At 41.4% G+C, this 19,035-nt stretch overlaps 1 protein-coding gene across 1 annotated transcript in view; it reads left to right on the top strand.

The window, feature by feature from the left end:
- Positions 1-1,394: 1,394 nt before the first annotated feature.
- LOC115474662 (solute carrier family 40 member 1-like) overlaps positions 1,395-19,035 on the top strand; it is a 35,718-nt gene continuing 18,077 nt past the window's right edge. Inside the window, exons 1-5 of the mRNA XM_030210255.1 lie at positions 1,395-1,815; positions 5,347-5,414; positions 9,641-9,800; positions 12,401-12,516; positions 18,679-18,802. Of these exons, the coding sequence (XP_030066115.1) occupies positions 1,773-1,815; positions 5,347-5,414; positions 9,641-9,800; positions 12,401-12,516; positions 18,679-18,802 (511 nt within the window). The 5' untranslated portion in view covers positions 1,395-1,772. The remainder of the gene's footprint in view (positions 1,816-5,346; positions 5,415-9,640; positions 9,801-12,400; positions 12,517-18,678; positions 18,803-19,035) is intronic.

Genomic DNA, 19,035 nt, shown 5'->3' on the forward strand with positions numbered 1-19,035 from the left:
TAATCACTCCTTTCCTTCCTCTTTCTACCCTTATTTAACCTCTGCACAATATTAAATGTAACTGTCACCCTGCAATGACAATGTTAACAAAACTATGTAAGCCACATTGAGCCTGCAAATAGGTGGGATGATGTGGGATACAAATACAATAAAGAAATAAATAATAAATACCTCCAGGACTGGGTTTGGGAACCACTGCTCTAGGGTATACGCATTGAGGTCTTCAGGTCTCTTCTATATGTCTTTTGGCACAAGTCCCATATCATTTTTGTTGCCTTCCCCTGAACTGCCCAGTCTTTTGGTATCCTTAGTGAGGGCATGAAGTGAGATTGAAGGGGGGAAGACTCAAGAAGAATGTCAGGAAGTAATTTTTCACGGAGAGGGTGGTGGATGCTTGGAATGCCCTCCCGCGGGAGGTGGTGCAGATGAAAACGGTAACGGAATTCAAACATGCGTGGGATAAATATAAAGGAATCCTGTGCAGAAGGAAGGGATCCTCAGGAGCTTAGCCTAGAATGGGTGGCAGAGCTGGTGGTTGGGAGGCGGGGCTAGTGCTGGGCAGACTTATACGGTCTGTGCTGGGGCTGGTGGTTGGGCGGCGGGACTAGTGCTGGGCAGCCTTATACGGTCTGTGTCAGCTGGTGGTGGGAGACGGGACTGGTAGTTGGGAGGTGGGGATAGGGCTGGCCAGACTTATACTGTCTGTGCCAGAGCTGGTGGTGGGAGGCGGGGTTGGTGGTTGGGAGGTGGGGATAGGGCTGGCCAGATTATACGGTCTGTGCCCTGAAGAGGACAGTACAAATAAAAAAGTAGCACATATGAATTTATCGTCTTGGGCAGACTGGATGGGCCGTGCAGGTCTTTTTCTGCCGTCATCTACTATGTTACTATATGGCCTCCAAAACTGAACACAATATTCTAAATGGGGCCTCACCAATGACTTGTGCAAAGGCATTAACACCACCTTTCGTCTACTGGATATTTCTCTCTCACTATTGCAGCCTAGCATCCTTTTGGCTACTGCCATCGTATTGTCACGTTGTTTTGCTGCCTTAAAGTCCTCCAATACTATCACCCCAAGATCCCTCTCCCAGTCTGTGCTTATCAGCCTCTTACTCCCTAGCAAAACAACTCTCTTGGGTTTCTACACTCCATGTGCATCAGTCTACTCTGTACTTCTGTGCACAGATGATGCAGTTTTATAAGATCTGCTTTCCACATGTAAATCATGTTTTAAAGTATTTGCATGCCATCTTTCTAATAAAAATCAAAATGGCTCACAATGTTATTAGCTTGTGAAACACTTGGGATTCTTTTTTTAAAAAGGAAATGATAATTCCCGAGCAGATCTCCCCTGGGTTCTAGTCCAGAGGGAAAGAAACATTTGTTTTTGTCACCAAGTGTGCACTGTAACTTTATTAACTACATAACTCAAGATTATTATATCCAACTACAGTTCCACCTGCTTTACACTCTACAGCATTTTACAGATGAGAACTGGAATGACAGGCTAGAGAAGGACATGAATAAGTAAATTACCTGTTGTGACTAGTTGGTTCTTGTTGCCTGGTGCCAGAGCATATGGAAAAAGTATACCTGTACCTAAGCCTTCAACAACTATCCAGGAATAGCACAGCTTTCGTTCAGCTTGAGAGGATTTCAGCTCCAGTGACACACAAGATTTGGCAAATAAGGGAGAAAATGTTTACATGGTTCAGGTGTTAGTAAACCGAATTTATATGTGTCACGAAAAATAAAGGGCAACTAACATAATGAGTAGGACAAACAACCATGAGAATGATGGAGGGTGCTGGGGTAAGTGTGTAAAAACATACATACTATGTGTGAGATGCCTGTATAAAGTGTTTTTCATTACCTGATACTATATATTGATTTTATTTATGAGCATTATTTGAGTGATTTACCAGGGTTTCTTAAGGAGTTAGTATTAGTTCACCAAACCAGCAGAATACTAACAGTGTTTCTGACTCCATGGAATCTATGTAGTAGAAATTGTGTTAAAACAGTTTAGCATGCACTTGCAGAAAAATGTGATGTGCACTTTAAAATACCATTTAACAAGCGGCATGGTAAATAATATCTCTGATTATGTGATCATGTACAGAAACTAAGGAATACACGGGCTATATATTGCAAGCATGTGACTTACCAAGAGAGCATTAAATATCTAAACTACATGCTCTGTTCTCTTTTCTTTTTGGCTTCTCCTACTTGCTTTCAAGGAGTAGACAAGTAAACCTGGCATATAGAGGTTGTTGCTCAGTTTGTGGTAAGAAGAAGAACTATCTTACTATGTAGAGAAACTGAAAGGAAAGCAGAGCTCCAGGAGAGGAGAAAACTTAACAAGAGTGCACCTTTAGCATGGCTGTCGTCTGTATTGGGTCTTAGAAAATGGTATTGCTTATCTTCCTTTTAGACCAGTCCATACTAGTGGATTGTGCCCTCCAGCTTTCTACTGCCTGAATGTCCGTTACATCACTGTCACAATAAGGATTGGTGGAACAATCTTCCTTCACCCATACGCCATGCCCCTTCCCTACCCATCTTCAAATCTCTGCTTAAAGCTCACCTCTTCAATGCTGCCTTCGGCGCCTAACCACTCGAGATATATAAAATACCCCAATCTATCCACCCTATCAGACTAACTGTTCACTCGTCCTCTAGATTGTTCACTTGTCTTTAGATTGTTTTCTTGTCTTTTAGATTGTAAGCTCTTTGAGCAGGGACTGTCCTATGTTTAAATTGTACAGCGCTGCGTAACCCTAGTAGCGCTTTAGAAATGCTAGTTAGTAGTAGTAGTAGTAGATTCACCTTGGTATTCTTTGTTCCAGCAGGTGGTTGTTATCTGTATTGGTTCAACAGCTGGGCTAAGTCCTTGTACCTTGTACCAGAGGATGAATCCTCCTTATTCATTCAGCAGAATCTTAGGCTGGCCCAGAGAGCACTGTCCAACGCCAAGTTTCACTGATGAATCCTGCATCCCAGAGGATACTAGGGTCCTACCCCGGGGGGGGGGGGGGGGGGTGGAGTGGAGTCAACAAGGGTCCCAAGGCATCCTGACCTGTGCCCGTAGGGAGGTGATAAGTGACTAAGGGACCTCTCACAGGGGCACTTTGGCCCAGTGTCACTTTGTGTGTTTGCTCCTTTGCCCCCTTCTCTCGATTGCGCCCGCCCCTTTGTTTTGTCCGCCGCCTCCTCCCCCCCCCTACACCCGCCAGGGCAGGGCATCTTAGATTAAAAAAAAAAAAAGTAAATCCCATATCCCAGGCAGTAGAACCTGTGGGAGCTCCTGGGGGGGGGGGGGGGGGGGGGTAGACCAAGAAGCCTGCAGGGTCTGAGGGACACCAGCGCCAGTACACATAGTAGTCATGGAAGACAACAGCCAATGCTGTGAGGTATGCATTGCACGTTGCCTCTCCTCACCAGTTGGATCTTACTGCCCCATCTGTGATGGCGAGTCAGTGGGACAGACAGAGCAAGAGACTGCGATGGATGGCTGGTGAGTGGGGGATGGCTTGACTACACAGACCACATTGGTCTGTAATTTCCTGCCAGTGGAAATGGCAGCATTGATGGCAGGCTGCATCTTACCTAGACAGTGGGGTGCAGAAGGGGGGGGGGGCGCTTACTTATCATAGAACCTGGAATACTTTGAAGGGCCCCAGGAGAAATCAACCTCATGAGAACCCAGGCAACTTTCTGAGGTTAGGACAGCAGAAGCTGGTGGGAATTGCCAGCTGCATACAAATGTCCTTGACTCACTCCAAGGGTAAAGCTACTTAGGATAGCATAGTGTGGGCTCGGGGAGAAGCTCAGGAAACGTAAGAGGCCCTGGTTGGCCTAAAGCCATAGGACGATCTAGGGGGCCTTAGGTTCTCTGAGCTGGATGAGGATTGAGGGTGGGTTCTCACAGGCACCCATTCCCTTGATTAGGGTATGCTTTTTTCTTTTTTCTTCAGAAGTGGATGAGTCTCCATTGGTCCACTGAACCAGTGGAAGAGGCCCTTTAGGGAGGTTAATGTTGGAGGATCTTGAGAGGCTTACATGTTCGTTCCCACTACACAAGGCCCTCCAGAGAATGAGAATGGTGCTGAAGTAGTGCATGGCCCTAGTACCATGCAAAAAGGTACTAGGGTCATGGGGAGACTATCCTTTTCTCTAGGAGGATCTAGAACAACTCTTTGGTCTACACAGGATGGACGATCTTGTGACAACTGTCACAAGACAAATGATCCTAGTTGAGGCAGAGTGGCATTCAAGGACCTGTAGGACAGAAAAGATGAGTTGTTCCTCAAGCAGCCTTCACAACCTTGGCTAGGGGGACCCAGGAACTGTGTTCTGGGTCTATTGGTATATGCCGTCTTCAAAGACAGCTTAGTTGATCAGGAGTAGCATTTGTGGTGGATGCCCTCTATGAGTGGTGTGGATAGGGGCCAGGTCAGGGGCTGTAATGGTATTGAGAGCGCTGTGCCTCTGTAATTGGGCCCAGACTTGACCTTCAACCTAGGACTCTGTATGCTGTCTTTTACAGGCATTCTCTTTTGAGAGGATTTGGAGAATTGGTGCATCTCAGAGACTGGGAGTCACTCCAGGATTGGTATACAACTCTCAGGGGCTGCTAGTTCTGTCGCGAGCCTTTCAAAAGGTCGCAGTGTTTTCAGGGAGCCTGCAGACCCAAGGATGTGTGTGAGGGGGAGGGGCGGGAGTTCCTTGACTGCAGGGGCAAAAAGGCCCCAGTGAGTTTCATCAGGGCTGTTCTCAGGAGCTGCAGATGGTGGGAGCACAGAGAAACTTTGTACCAGTTCTGGGATTTAGCATTTTCTAAATGTCAAAGAATAGAAGAATCCTATTTTGAGTGATAATGTGCAAGTGGAAATGCTCCTCCTTCCATTTTAAGGGCCAGATTCTATATAAGGCACAGTGAGTAGCGCACGTTAAATTGTGCATATGGCCAATTTACACGGGCTACTCAATTGAGTAGCCAATTAGTGGTAATTGGCAATAATTGAAATTTATGTGCCCTTTTTAGGTGTATTGTTAAAGGCGCACATAAAGGCGTAGCTGAAAAGGAGGCACAATCATGGGAGGAGTGCAGGCATGTTGGGGCGTCAGTCAAATTTATGCCCGTTATAGAATTCAGGGGAATGCGCATAATTTAGGTGTGGTTATTTACACCAGCCTAAATGCACGCACATTCCCCCAGCCTATGCGCTATTCTGTAAACCACTTCTTTCTGTAGACTCTGTTTATAGAATACCCTACACGCCTATATTTTAGATTCCATTTGTAGAATCTGGCCCTAAGTCTCTCCTACTTTTGTTGCAGGATCTTGTGTCAGGTACTTTACATCTGCCAAGTTCCTTCTCTACCTTGGCCACTCTCTATCTACTTGGGTAAGTGAAATCATAGTCATTGCATTCTTGGCATGTTTCCCCTAAATTTACCTACCTGTTCTCTAATATAGAACTAGGATCATGAACACAGGTTCTCATATTTTGACAAATGCCTTGTTTTTCAAGATAAGATTCATAAATTGACCATAAACAATAGCTTTAGACTTTTTTAAATAAGCAATTTTGGATCAGCCACGCTTGTCTACACTATAATGGCAATTCTTTAAAGGGCACTTAGATGTAGGTGCCCTGAGGTAGCATGGGGAGTGCCTAATCTGTAATGGAATGCTCATTCTTTAATGGCATTTAGGTGCCCAGATTCCATAGAATACTAAAGTAAATCTGCATCTGTGTGTCTAAATGTAGGTGCACTCATTTAAGCCAGACCTAAGTGGGCATAAATGGGCACACCTAAATCCAGCAAGCAATGCACACAAAGAATGAATTCCAGAGTTTAATTACACGTTGAATGAAGAAATATTTTCTCCAATTTGTTTTAAATTTACTACATTGTAGCTCCATCGCATGCCCCCTAGTCCTAGTATTTTTGGAAAGCGTAAACAGACGCTTCACATCTACCCGTTCAACTCTACTCATTATTTTATAGACCTCTATCATATCTCCCCTCAGCCACCTTTTCTCCAAGCTAAAGAGCCCTAGCCACTTTAGCCTTTCTTCATAGGGAAGTCGTCCCATCCACTTTATCATTTTCGTCGCCCTTCTCTGCACCTTTTCTAATTCCACTATATCTTTTTTTTAGATGTGGCGACCAGAATTGAACACAATATTTGAGATGCGGTCACACCATAGAGCGATACAAAGGCATTATAACATCCTCATTTTTGTTTTCTATTCCTTTCCTAATAATACCTAACATTCTATTTGCTTTCTTAGCCGCAGCAGCACACTCAGCAGAAGGTTTCAACGTATAATCAACAGCGACACCTAGATCCCTTTCTTGGTCTGTGACTCCTAATGTGGAACCTTGCGTGATGTAGCTATAATTCGTATTCCTCTTTCCCATATTCATCACTTTGCACTTGTTCACATTAAACGTCATCTGCCATTTAGACGCCCAGTCTCGTAAGGTCCTCTTGTAATTTTTCACAATCTTCCTGCGATTTAACGACTTTGAATAACTTTGTGTCATCAGCAAATTTAATTACCTCACTAGTTACTCCCATCTCTAGGCCATTTATAAATATGTTAAAAAGTAGTGGTCCCAGCACAGACCCCTAGGGAACCCCACTAACTACCCTTCTCCATTGAGAATATTGACCATTTAACCTTACTCTCTGTTTTCTATCTTTTAACCAGTTTTTAATCCACAATAGAACACTACTTCCTATCCCATGACTCTCCAATTTCCGCTGGAGTCTTTCATGAGGTACTTTGTCAAACGCCTTCTGAAAATCCAGAAACACAATATCAACCGGCTCACCTTTATCCACATGTTTGTTCACCCCTTCAAAAAAATGTAGTAGATTGTAGAGGCAAGATTTCCCTTCACTAAATCCATGTTGACTTTGTCTCATTAATCCATGCTTTTGAATATGCTCTGTAATTTTTAATAATAGTCTCTACCATTTTGCCCGGCACCGATGTCAGACTCACTGGTCTATAATTTCCTGGATCTCCTCTGGAACCTTTTTTAAAAATCGGCTTTACATTGGCCACCCTCCAATCTTCCGGTTCCTCGCTCGATTTTAAGGATAAATTACATATTACTAACAATAGCTCCACGAGCTCATTTTTAAGTTCTATCAGTACTCTGGGATGAATACCATCCGATCCAGGAGATTTGCTACTCTTCAGTTTGTAGAACTGTCCCATTACATCCTTCAGGTTTGCAGAGAATTCATTAAGTTTCTCCGACTCGTCAGCTACGAATACCATTTCCGGCACCGGTATCCCACCCAAATCTTCCTCGGTGAAGACTGATCATTTAATCTCTCTGCTATGGCTTTGTGTTCCCTGATCGCCCCTTTTACTCCTCGGTTATTTAGCGATTCTTTTGCCAGCTTTCTGCTTTTAATATACCTAAAAAATGGTTTACTATGTGTTTTTGCCTCCAACACAATCTTTTTTTTGAAGTCCCTCTTGGCCTTCCTTATCAGCGCTTTGCATTTGACTTGACATTCCTTATGCTGTTTCTTATTATTTTTAGTCTGTTCCTTCTTCCATTTTCTGAAGGATTTTCTTTTAGCTCTAATAGCTTCCTTCACCTCACTTTGTAACCATGCCGGCTGTCGTTTGGTCTTCCGTCCTCCTTTTTTAATACGTGGAATATATTTGGCCTGGGCTTCCAGAATGGTGTTTTTGAACAGCATCCATGCCTGATGTAAATTTTTGACCCTTGCAGTTGCTCCTCTAAGATTTTTTTTTTTCCCCACCGTTCTTCTCATTTTATCATAGTCTCCTTTTTTAAAGTTAAACGCTAATGTATTTGATTTCCTATATATACTTCAAGGCAAGTTTCAAATCCGATCATATTATGATCACTGTTATCAAGCGGCCCCAGCACCATTTCCTCCCGCACCAGATCATGTGCTCCACTAAGGACTAGGTCTAGGATTTTTCCTTCTCTCGTCGGCTCCTGTACCAGCTGCTCCATAAAGCTGCCCTTGATTTCATCAAGGAATTTTACCTCCCTAGTGTGCCCCGATGTTACATTTACTCAGTCAATATCGGGGTAGTTGAAATCACCCATTATTATTGTGCTGCCCAGTTTGTTTGCCTCCCTAATTTCCTTTAACAATTCTGCATCTGTCTGTCCATCCTGGTCAGGTGGACTGTAGTACACTCCTGTCACTGTCCTTTTCCCCTTTACACATGGAATTTCTGTCCAGTGATTCCAAAAAGTGTTTTGTTTCCTGTAGAATTTTCAATCTATTTGATTCAAGGTGCTCGTTTATATAAAATGCTACCCCTCCACCAATTCGATCCACCCTATCACTACGATATAATTTGTACCCGGTATGACAGTGTCCCACTGGTTATCCTCCTTCCACCAGGTCTCAGAGATGCCTATTATATCTAATTTGTAATTTAATGCAATATATTCTAACTCTCCCATCTTATTTCTTAGGCTCCTGGCATTTGCATATAGACATTTCAAACTATGTTGTTCCTATTTACATCATGCTTAGTACTTGACAGTAATAATTTGCAATCTTTTGTCTGATTTTTATTTTTATTTGACACTTGATCTACTATGGTCTCTTTTGCAACCTCACTATCAGGATACCCTATCTTCCCTGTTTTGGTGATATCTTTGAAAGATACCTTATTCCAAACCATGTGCTTTTGAGCGACTGTCGGCCTTCCCCTCATTTCTAGTTTAAAAGCTGCTCAATCTCCTTTTTAAATGCCGATGCCAGCAGCCTGGTCCTACCCCGGTTAAGGTGGAGCTCATCCTTCCGGAATAGGCTCCCCCTTCCCCAGAACGTTGTCCAGTTCCTAACAAATCTAAAACCCTCCTCCCTGCACTATCGTCTCATCCACATATTGAGACTCCGGAGCTCTGCCTGTCTCTTGGGTCCTGCGCGTGGAACAGGTAGCATTTCAGAAAATGCTATCCTAGAGGATCTGGATTTGAGCTTTCTACCTAAGAGCCTAAATTTGGCTTCCAGAACCTCTCGCCCACATTTTCCTATGTCATTGGTACCCACATGTACCAAGACAGCCGGCTCCTCTCCAGCACTATCTAAAATCCGCCACCTTCGCATCAGGCAGGCAAGTCACCAGGCAATCCTCACGCCCACCAGCCACCCAGCTGTCTATATGCCTAATGATCGAATTGCCAACTACAACAGCTGTCCTAATCTTTCCCTCCCAGGCAGCACTTGGAGACATATCCTTGGTGCGAAAGGTTAGTACATCCCCTGGAGGGCAGGTCCTGGCTACAGGAGTACTTCTTACTTCACCAGGGTGATGCTCACCGTCTAGGAGACCTCCCTCCTCCAAGGTAGCACAGGGGCTACCAGACTGGAGGTGGGACTTCTGTACAACATCCCTGTAGGTCTCCTCTATGTACCTCTCTGTCTCCCTCAGCGTAATTTAGGCATCTGAATTTACACCGTGACTAAATCTAGTTGCAGAAAATGGGTGTTGATGAGCTTAGATTAAGTGTTAGAATCATAGAATCAGGCTCCTTTAACATACTGCACTTTGGTGAGATTAGATGATGTGAAAGGTGATATAAATTGTTGTGTGGATAATTGCAGGGAGATCGAATGTGGCACTTCGCAGTGTCGGTCTTTCTGGTGGAACTCTACGGGAACAGCCTACTGTTAACTGCAGTCTATGGGCTGGTGGTTGCAGGATCTGTTCTTCTTCTGGGAGCCATTATTGGAAACTGGGTGGATAAGAATTCAAGGATCAGAGGTAATCAGACTGATTACAATTAATAGCTTTTAATAGTTCAACTGTGATAAAAGGACAGATTCTTCTTTCAGCAGTTAGAGTTGGCATGTGAGTCCTTTAACCATCAGCTGCTCCCTATTGCACACTGGGTATGCATATACATATATTAAAAACAAACAAACCCGAAGTGTTTTGTTTGTGTTAATCTGCTGTCTTAAAATTACTCTCTCAATGCAGAATGGTACTTTGAGCCATGTGTAGACAAGGTTTGACAAAATCGAGGCCGGGGGGGGGGGGGGGGGGGGGGGGGGTTGGTGACAAAAGGCCACCTTCAGACAGCATTTTCAAATCTCTTATACTTCATCTAGAAAAAAATTTACCCATAGAGAAAGCAGGTGCAAACTGTGCAATGCAGGATTTGAATGGAATTATTCACCTATGCAGAACTGTGCACAGGAAATGGGAAGCATATGTGGCAGCCAGTCCCATTTCCCTTTCCCTAATCAGCTCACTGATCAAAAAGCCTTTGTGTTACTGATACAAATGCTGATCCTACTGCACCTGGACTACTGCAATGCCCTAGTTCTTGGCATTAAGAGCAAACATTAAAAAAAAAAAACCTACAGATACCACAAAACACAGTGGTAAGATTAATTTCCAAACTGAATATTTACACCAGCATTTCACCTTGCCTCACAATATTACATTGGTTAGCAATAGCCCAGAGCTGCCTGCCTAATCTTTCAGATTTTTCAAGGTGCTACCTTTGCACTCCTGATCAACATCTCATCTATTTGTATTGTTCACTCCAACAGACTAAAAGAACAATTGATCCTAGTCCCTCAGTTTTACAAGGGAGTCTGATCTCAGAAGATCTTTAACTTGCTTTTCTCATTGATCCCCCTACGAACTTTAGAAACATCTAATTTAACTCAAACTATAATCAGACCATATAATGCTTTATAGCACTTTAATAAATAAGAATAGATTTATAAGTAAGACATTGGGTGAATACAACTGCTGTCCCACTGATTTAAACTGCACTGAACCCTAAACAGGGGATATTACCAGTATGTAAGACCTAAATGGAATTGAATTGACTTTACCTTGTAGCTTATTTAGCAACTTGACTCCTAGCGGTAGTATTGGGAGATTACTGCTAAGAGGATTTGGGTGCCATTTTTGCACCTGGTGCTAATGGGGCAGATTCACAGGGATCATTCCTGTCCTCTCAGTGGCCATCAAGAAGACCTCTTAGATGAATTTGGATTTGAGACTTTCTAAGAAGAGGTTTTTGGAGAATGAGGTTTTCTGATGTGGGGATTGGGGGATTGAGGACTGATACTATTTCCAAACTGGCCGCTTAAGAGACAGTGGGCCCAACATGGGGCTTCCTACCTTTGAATTGCTACAGCTATGAACACACAATGCTCCCGACTGCAGCAACACAAAATAAAATTTACTAAACAAATCACTAACCTTTGATACTAAAGTATTGCAGGTTAGTGGTGTGTGGAAAATTTTGCTGTTGTAAAACTGTGAATTTTACCACAATTAAGTAACTACACCTCTAAACCTTTTCTCCCTTTTTGCATGTGCAGGGTAATATAGTGAATCATACTCTTAAGTGACAATTTTTCAAAAAAGACCTGCTCAGGTGAAAGGTCTGCGGGCATCCTGACCTATATATTTTTAAAATACATTTCCAAGGGATACTTCTTCACATGCTGTGCTTTTGAAAATTACCATAGGAACAGTCTACCTGCAGACGTTGCACCTGCTTGTTTTGTGGGTGTTTTTTTGTGTGGACAATAACAAAAAGATTGAAAATATGATCTACAGGTATTATTTTTCCTCCCTGAATTAAACATATCCTTGAGAATGCCTCTTCTGGGAAAGCCTTCTCCTTATGTAGCTTACAATACATATGGTTTGGATTCCCTGGCATGCTTTTAGCCAAATTAAAGGGTGGGCATTTTTTAGACTGTACTTTTACTTATGTAAATTGGTAAATGGCTTTTAAAAAAAATTTGCCTCTTAAAGTAACACATTTGATATCAGAAATACTTGAACATGCAGTACAGCCAATTGTAAATGTACTTGAAAGTAGAGAGCTCCATGGGAATGGGGATTCCTATGGGTATGGAAGAAGTTGCCATGGGATTCCTGAAGTTTATTTGCCTTGTTTGTGTGTTGGCTGAACTGTGAATTCTATAGAGAGCGAACTCCAGAATGAGGTTTGGAATGCATTGAGAGAGACAATTGAAGCACCAGAATGAGGTTTGGAATACCCAGAGAAGCAGCTAGAACACCAGACTAAGCTTTAAACACTCAATGGTTGAATAGTGAATACCATCGAAAAAAAATGGTATGCTGTTGGGGTTGGGAGGAAACAGGGGGCTGTGAGCAAATAAATAATAGCATTGACTCCTGCGGATACAGGTGGGGATGGAGGAAATTAATTGTGGGGATGGAATGGCTCTTAGTAGGAATGGGTGTGTTAAATTTTGTTGGGGATAGGTGAAATATTTGGCCCCGTGCATCTTTCTACTTGAAAGGAGAGCCTAAGAGTTTGACTTTCTAAATGACATTTTCCTTTGTTTCTTTTAACTCTCCAACAGTGGCACAGACTTCATTGATTGTACAGAATACTTCTGTCCTCTTGTGTGGCATCATCTTGATGATGGCATTCCTGTTCAAGGTACAGCTTGAGTCCAGGAGCCATGGATGGCTTCTTGTAAGTGTTCACGCTGTCTTCTTTATACCCACTGAAGCCCGATCTTTATAAATTGTTTTATTAAACAATTTCATCACTCAGGATTTAAATAGTATTTTGCTCAGGAAAGTCAAGTAAAAATATAAATTGCCTTCCCTGATTGTTGTTTTGGCCAAAAAGATATTAGTGCTGCGACGTCAGACTCCGTCCGAAACTGGAAGGGAAGGGATGCAGCTTTTAACAGCACAGCACGAGGAAGAAAACTTAAACAAGACCTCGGCTGGGCTGGCGGGGGTTGGGGCCCCTGCCAGCTGAAGTAAAAGGCACCGGCAGGCAGGAGGAAGCGGACCTTGGCGGGGGTAGGTGACGGGGGGGGGGGGGGGGGTTGACGGCGGTAGGGGGGGTCGTCGGCAGCGGCGGCTGGGGGGGGGGGGCTATAATGTGCCCCCTCACTCTAGCCCCTGCCCCCCCCCTACCACTGAACCTCAGATACGCCCCTGGGTGTAATTATCTGATGGCAGTAGCTCAGATCTGCTCTCCTAGAGCCCATAAGAATCTAAAATACTTTCTGAACATGTGAGAGTTCCCTTCTAGGGTAACTGCTACCCTCTTCAGTTATATAATTCAAGATTTAGCATTACTTCAGTCATAAGGGCAAGGTGGAAATGAATGTGTGAATGTCTTATCCCACTGTTACAGGGGTGCAGTCTAGCTTTCTCCATGGACAAAGTAGGTAAGGCAAATCACACAGATGACTCCCAAGCTAAGGGTGCAAGGGCAGATAATTCACAAGGTTGACATGCATATGATAGCTGTGGTAGATTGAAGCAGATGAGGACGAAGCTGGTTAGCGTTTGAAAAAAAACTTAGCATATCAAACAGGTAATACAGAGTTTGCTAACAACCTTTATGGGAGAACACTGCCATAACGTTCTCAAAAAATGTGGAAAAAAAGAGAGGCCTCGGCTTTAACGTAGGTCAACAGTGACCACATGTAGAAAGTGGTCACATGGCTCTCAGAAAAAAAAAACCTCCCTATCTCTATTCCAGACCATTAGGATTTTTATTTCTCCTATAATAAAATATAAAATTCACATCCTGAAACACTGATATACAACTGGTATGTTAAATGTTATTTGATGAATTTCACCCGTCTTGAAGTATGAGAGTTGTATTTAATTACGCATGATATCACATCAGAGGAACTTGTTCTTGTTAAATTGTTCAACAAATCCTCTCTTTGATTATATAATGCTCTTTTAGCTACCCGTTTGACAATTTTGGAGGATAACCTCTAGCCAACAATTTCTTCTATAATTCCGTGGCTTTCACTTTATACTCATCTGTAGTAGTACAGATATGACGATATCTCAAAAGTTGAGATGTTGGAATATTATTTCTAGAGTGTACAGGATGCATACTCGAATACTGCAACAAAGTATTGCGATCCGTGGGTTTTGTGTACACTGAAGTAAAAAAAAAACTACCCTAATGACAACTGAATTAATATATCCAAAAATGTGATTGCATTCTGATGTCAATGAACCTCAAATTTAATTGTGGTGTGACTTTGGTGTAATTCAGATATGCATTCAACAATTAATTTTTAGAACCACTCCAAATTAGAAAAATATAATCAATAAACCTCCACCAGCATATGGCGTGGTGAAATAATGATGAAGTGTACATCCACTGGATTTCGAACCAAGACATGTAACGCAGATATATTAGGCTCACAAGGTTAGCACAGTACCATGATAACAATACGGAGAGGGACCAAAGTACAGAACGAAGTCCAAAATACAGCAAAAAGCACCAGGATCCTTCAGAGATGGAACCCAGTTCTTTATTGGTAACAATCAATATTCCAAAATGGACCCGACACAGGCCGTGTTCCGGTGCACAGCGCCTGCGTCAGGGGTCTGTTTTAAACATAAATAACAATATAAATCAGAAAAATGATAAAAACAACATAAGTAATTGAGCTTGTTAATATATTGTTATAAAACATATATATATAGAAAAATGAATAAAAAGTATCATAAAGTGACAGACATATGAAAGCTTTATAACTAAACCTTAACACTGTTACAATTAAATAAAAATGTAAATAATCACATTCATCACAGATGAATTGTGTTAGCAAAAAAACTTTTTAACCAAGTGTTTTAACTGTGTAAATAGAGGTATTGTACATTGATGGGAGAACATAAAAGATGATAACATAAATAATTGAACATACTGATAGTGTCTAAAAATGTATATGTGTGTGAATGTTATAGGAAGAAATACAGCAAACACGACTGGATAAAAAGGGGCTATATTGACAATTAAGTTTTTCAACAAAGCACATGTTGCTGTGTGAATGAATAATGACCAACATTGTTGCAGCTCACCAAATGCCACTTGATATGATGTAAATGCTATGATAAACATTGTAACTAACCAATTATGTTCTATTATGAAAAGAATGCTATATGCAGCAACCAAGCTTCTTCCTTATGAAATAGAAAGATAATCTAAAAAACAATACTAAAAGAGACTTACAATGAAAAACATTTTGGGGAAACTATATGGCTAGAGGGCAGATGTAAAAAATGTATATGTTAAGATATATTTAAAACCACAAACATTTTAGATAAGCGGTGGTAGGATTGATCAAAATTTCCATTCCATTTTAGATAAGCGGTGGTAGGATTGATCAAAATTTCCATTCCATTTTGGAATATTGATTGTTACCAATAAAGAACTGTGTCCCGTCTCTGAAGGCTTCCGGTGCTTTTTGCTATATTTAGCACAATACCATGAAACATCTCAATAGGCAAGGGACACGTGCATTTGGGAAATATAAACAGCTCATATGGGTAAAACAAAGGCATTGGAATAAATAAAAGTGGGTGGCTAGATTGAAGGTAGATTAATATGTACCTCTGAATATGGTATATGGATCTGGACTAATTTACAGGCGGTGTTGCGAGTCCACACTTCTATATATCTGAATTAACGGAGAAAGAAAATACAGTTCCGCTTTCCATTGGATTCCCTGTAGAAAAGTCTCTTTGTTAGATCCAGATTACACTTCTGATTTGATTGACTGAAAAATTAATGACACACTGCTTACCTTACCTCACCTCATTAGGGGGTTCTTTTACCAAGCTGCAGTAAGAACTAACATGTGCTTACCGTGGGGTATGTTGAGCTGTCCCATGGTAAAATCAACGTGCATGCTCTACCCATGTGCTAAAAGTAAGTTGTATTTTTTTTTGTTTTGGTCTGGGAGGGGGGACACGGCTGGGGGTGAAGAGAGGGTTTGTCTGCACTAATTTTTTAGTGTAGCCACATTGCTGTGAGCTAACTAATGCGTGAGCCTTTACTGCCTACAAAATGGGTGGCGGTAACCAATGAGAACATTAGCATGTGGCAATGAATGCCGACAATAGAAAATCGGCCATTTTTCTGGCTGTAGCCAAAAGTAGCCTTGGTGCACCTTTACATAGGTCTTTGCTGCAGCTTTGTTGGGCTATCAGTTCTTAAATCCCCTGCCTGTACATTTTTTAAACTTGGAAAGAGGTTTGTCTTAAAGTCATTTGTGGTATTTTAATTAGTAGCTTTGTCATGTTTTATTTTTATTTAAATACTTAAAGCATAGTGCATACATGTTATAAAGGCTACATGGAAGAATCACATGTAAGGTACAGAGTGCTAGTTTTTTTAAAATTTTTTAGTGTTAGTGTAGCTGTAGGTATCCAGAGGTACTTAGCTGTCAGAACACTACTAAATAGCAATTATTCTGGGCTCATGTCTAGGGGAGCGTACCTCTTTAGCCCAATGACTAACTAGTTGTTGTAAAAAGGAACAATGCCACAGATGGAATATATATTATTATTATTTATTAAGTAAAGAAATATATATATAGTTCTGAAGCAAAATGCCAAGCCAAATACAAAATAACTTGCTATAAAAATAGATTATCACCCAAAATATAGATAATGGAATATGATTATCCTAATGGACTAACTAAATGAGTGATTACACAACCAATCACAATACAGATATCCTAATGATTAGCATGAAGTTACACCACACGTCTTATGCAAAATATCGTTAGCAGCTAAATTCATAGACCATAAGTCATGACATAACCCATCTGTCACAGACAAAGCAAAGGACTAATTATCCCCATGACCATAGGTAGTAAATCCTGTTATCTCACCCTGCAGTCTGTGGCAGACTTCCAATGGTAAAGAAGTGGATTCCTCCTCTTAGACTCCAGCTGACGCTGCAGCGAGTCACAGTCCAGGAATAAAGTCCGAGATCTGTATGCTGGACACAGATTACACAGTCATACGTAAGGCCATGAACTGTAGCTGAGCGAACCTTGTGAATTTGTTGCAAAGTATGCAGTTCACTGGTGTTTAGGAAAATCAGTCTCTGGCTGTTCTCGAGCCTTCTATCCACCTGCAAGTCTTCCGGTCATCTCACCTCTCCTTTCTCTCTTCAGTCCAAACTTTTTGGTATCCAAGGGTCAGATGATACCTGTGGACCAATCACATACGGTGAAATAATGTCCAGCCAGCTTCATGGACATGAAGAGAGTCTGTTGTTGTAGCCATGAAACTGTTCTGTTTTCGACGGCATGCAAACCTTCCTGTCTGCTCACATACTCCTGGAGCCATGTGTGACTCTGTCCTCCAATCTTCCCAGGAGATAGCAGGCTAGTCTGCAACACAGAATATGTCCTTGAATGAAGTCATCTTGCTATGCTCAGCAGTCCTTTGACAAAGCTGGTTACTGATGCATACAGTCACAGGCTGTAAAATCCATATTGTTATAATAATGGCTGTATAGGCCAAGACCAGCAAAGGTGAGATCTCAGGTAAATACTCCTACATAGCTTATATTACTGTGAGAGTCATTCTGACTTCCAGGGCCATTGATGGCGAGCATAAATCACTGTGAGAGCAACCAGGAGTCTAGGAACATAGGAATACTACATAGGATTCATCAGGTGCCTTCTGCTGGTCTCATGAGCTGGAACTGGAAAATCACATATAAAATTCTGATCAGAATTTCATATTTAAATTTCAGTGAGATTTTAGAATTTACTCAATATTTACATATTTAGAAAAAGCATATTGTAGTCGTGCACATCTTGGTGGTGGTACAAATTCATAGAAAAGTCATTTTATGTCATATCATAGATTACTCAAAGACTAGGGCAAATTGACATATATAGATTTGCAGTTCATAAAAAATATGTGTTAATACATTTGTATTTTAATACTAGAAGTTATATCTATGTTTTATATATAGCAAAAAAAAATTGTAAAATTAAGAAAAGTAAATGTACTACTTTTGCTTGCATTATTTATATTAACAAATTGTCGCCATCTTAACACAACCAAGAGGTGGAGTTATCTTTTCTCCTATTAATAAAAACATTAAAAAAACAAACAAACTGAGAGGTGGAGTTACATGTGCAAATCTGCTCCATTGAAGGACCTCAGGAAAATGTTGGTCATTTTAAAATGATATCATTTCTTAACCTAGTTAATGCAGTAAGGAGATGTGCTAGTGTTGTCCGTCCTGAAGGGTGGGTGAGGAGTTTGATAATGTTTTTGCTGCTTTTTAAATGTGAGCATGTTAAGTTCTATATGTTATTTGTAACACAGTTGTGTTGTGAACTACAAGACTGCTGTAATTTCCAGTAAGAAGTTATGTTGTTGTTGGTCCCCTTTGAGCACATTTTGCCTGCTCCCAATGACTTAGAGGCCTCTACTGTTGACAAAGATTCAGAGTTCATGCCTACTGGGTAACTCTGCCACCCTCCCATCGTATGCTTCCAAGAGAGAGAGAGAAAAAAAGCAGTAGGCTTTATTTAGCTCCTGTGAGCAGCTTCAGCTGTTCTCCCCTCAGCAAAGTGCCTTCTTTTTACTGCTTGTCCTTCAAATCTTCAACACAGTTCCAGCATCTACTATAGGCAGCACTGTTTGATTTTATCTGTCCCCGCCCCGCTACAGACTGCACTCAGTAAGTGCCTGTTAAAGTTTACCGGTTGCTTATAATTCCAACAGCTAAACCTGGTACATCAGCAGTGCATGGGTACTGTGAGAACACTGACAATATTAATCTTTTGTTTGATGGGTAATTATTCATGCTCTCATATTTATTCTAACTTCCCAGACAATTTATATCCTGGTGATCACAATAGCCAACACTGCAAACCTGGCGAGCACTGCCATGTCTATCACCATTCAGAGAGACTGGATCATTGTGGTTGCAGGGGAAGACAGAAGCATACTGGCAGGTGTTGTATATTCTTTTATCACTTTTCTGCATAGTACTGCCAAGGCTTGATGTCGGCCATCTGTAATTTGTACTGAAATCAGAAGATTAATATTATTAATTTAATTGGATAATTCTTGTTTTGTATCAGACATGGGTCTAAGAGTATTCTGTTTTGACATTAGCTCACATTATAATGGCTGATCAAAATAAGACGTTTTTTGTTGACTAATATGGCAGATTTTCTGGTGGTGT

Source organism: Microcaecilia unicolor, chromosome 7 (genome assembly GCF_901765095.1).
Source record: "Microcaecilia unicolor chromosome 7, aMicUni1.1, whole genome shotgun sequence".
In the NCBI taxonomy this organism is placed as follows: domain Eukaryota; kingdom Metazoa; phylum Chordata; class Amphibia; order Gymnophiona; family Siphonopidae; genus Microcaecilia; species Microcaecilia unicolor.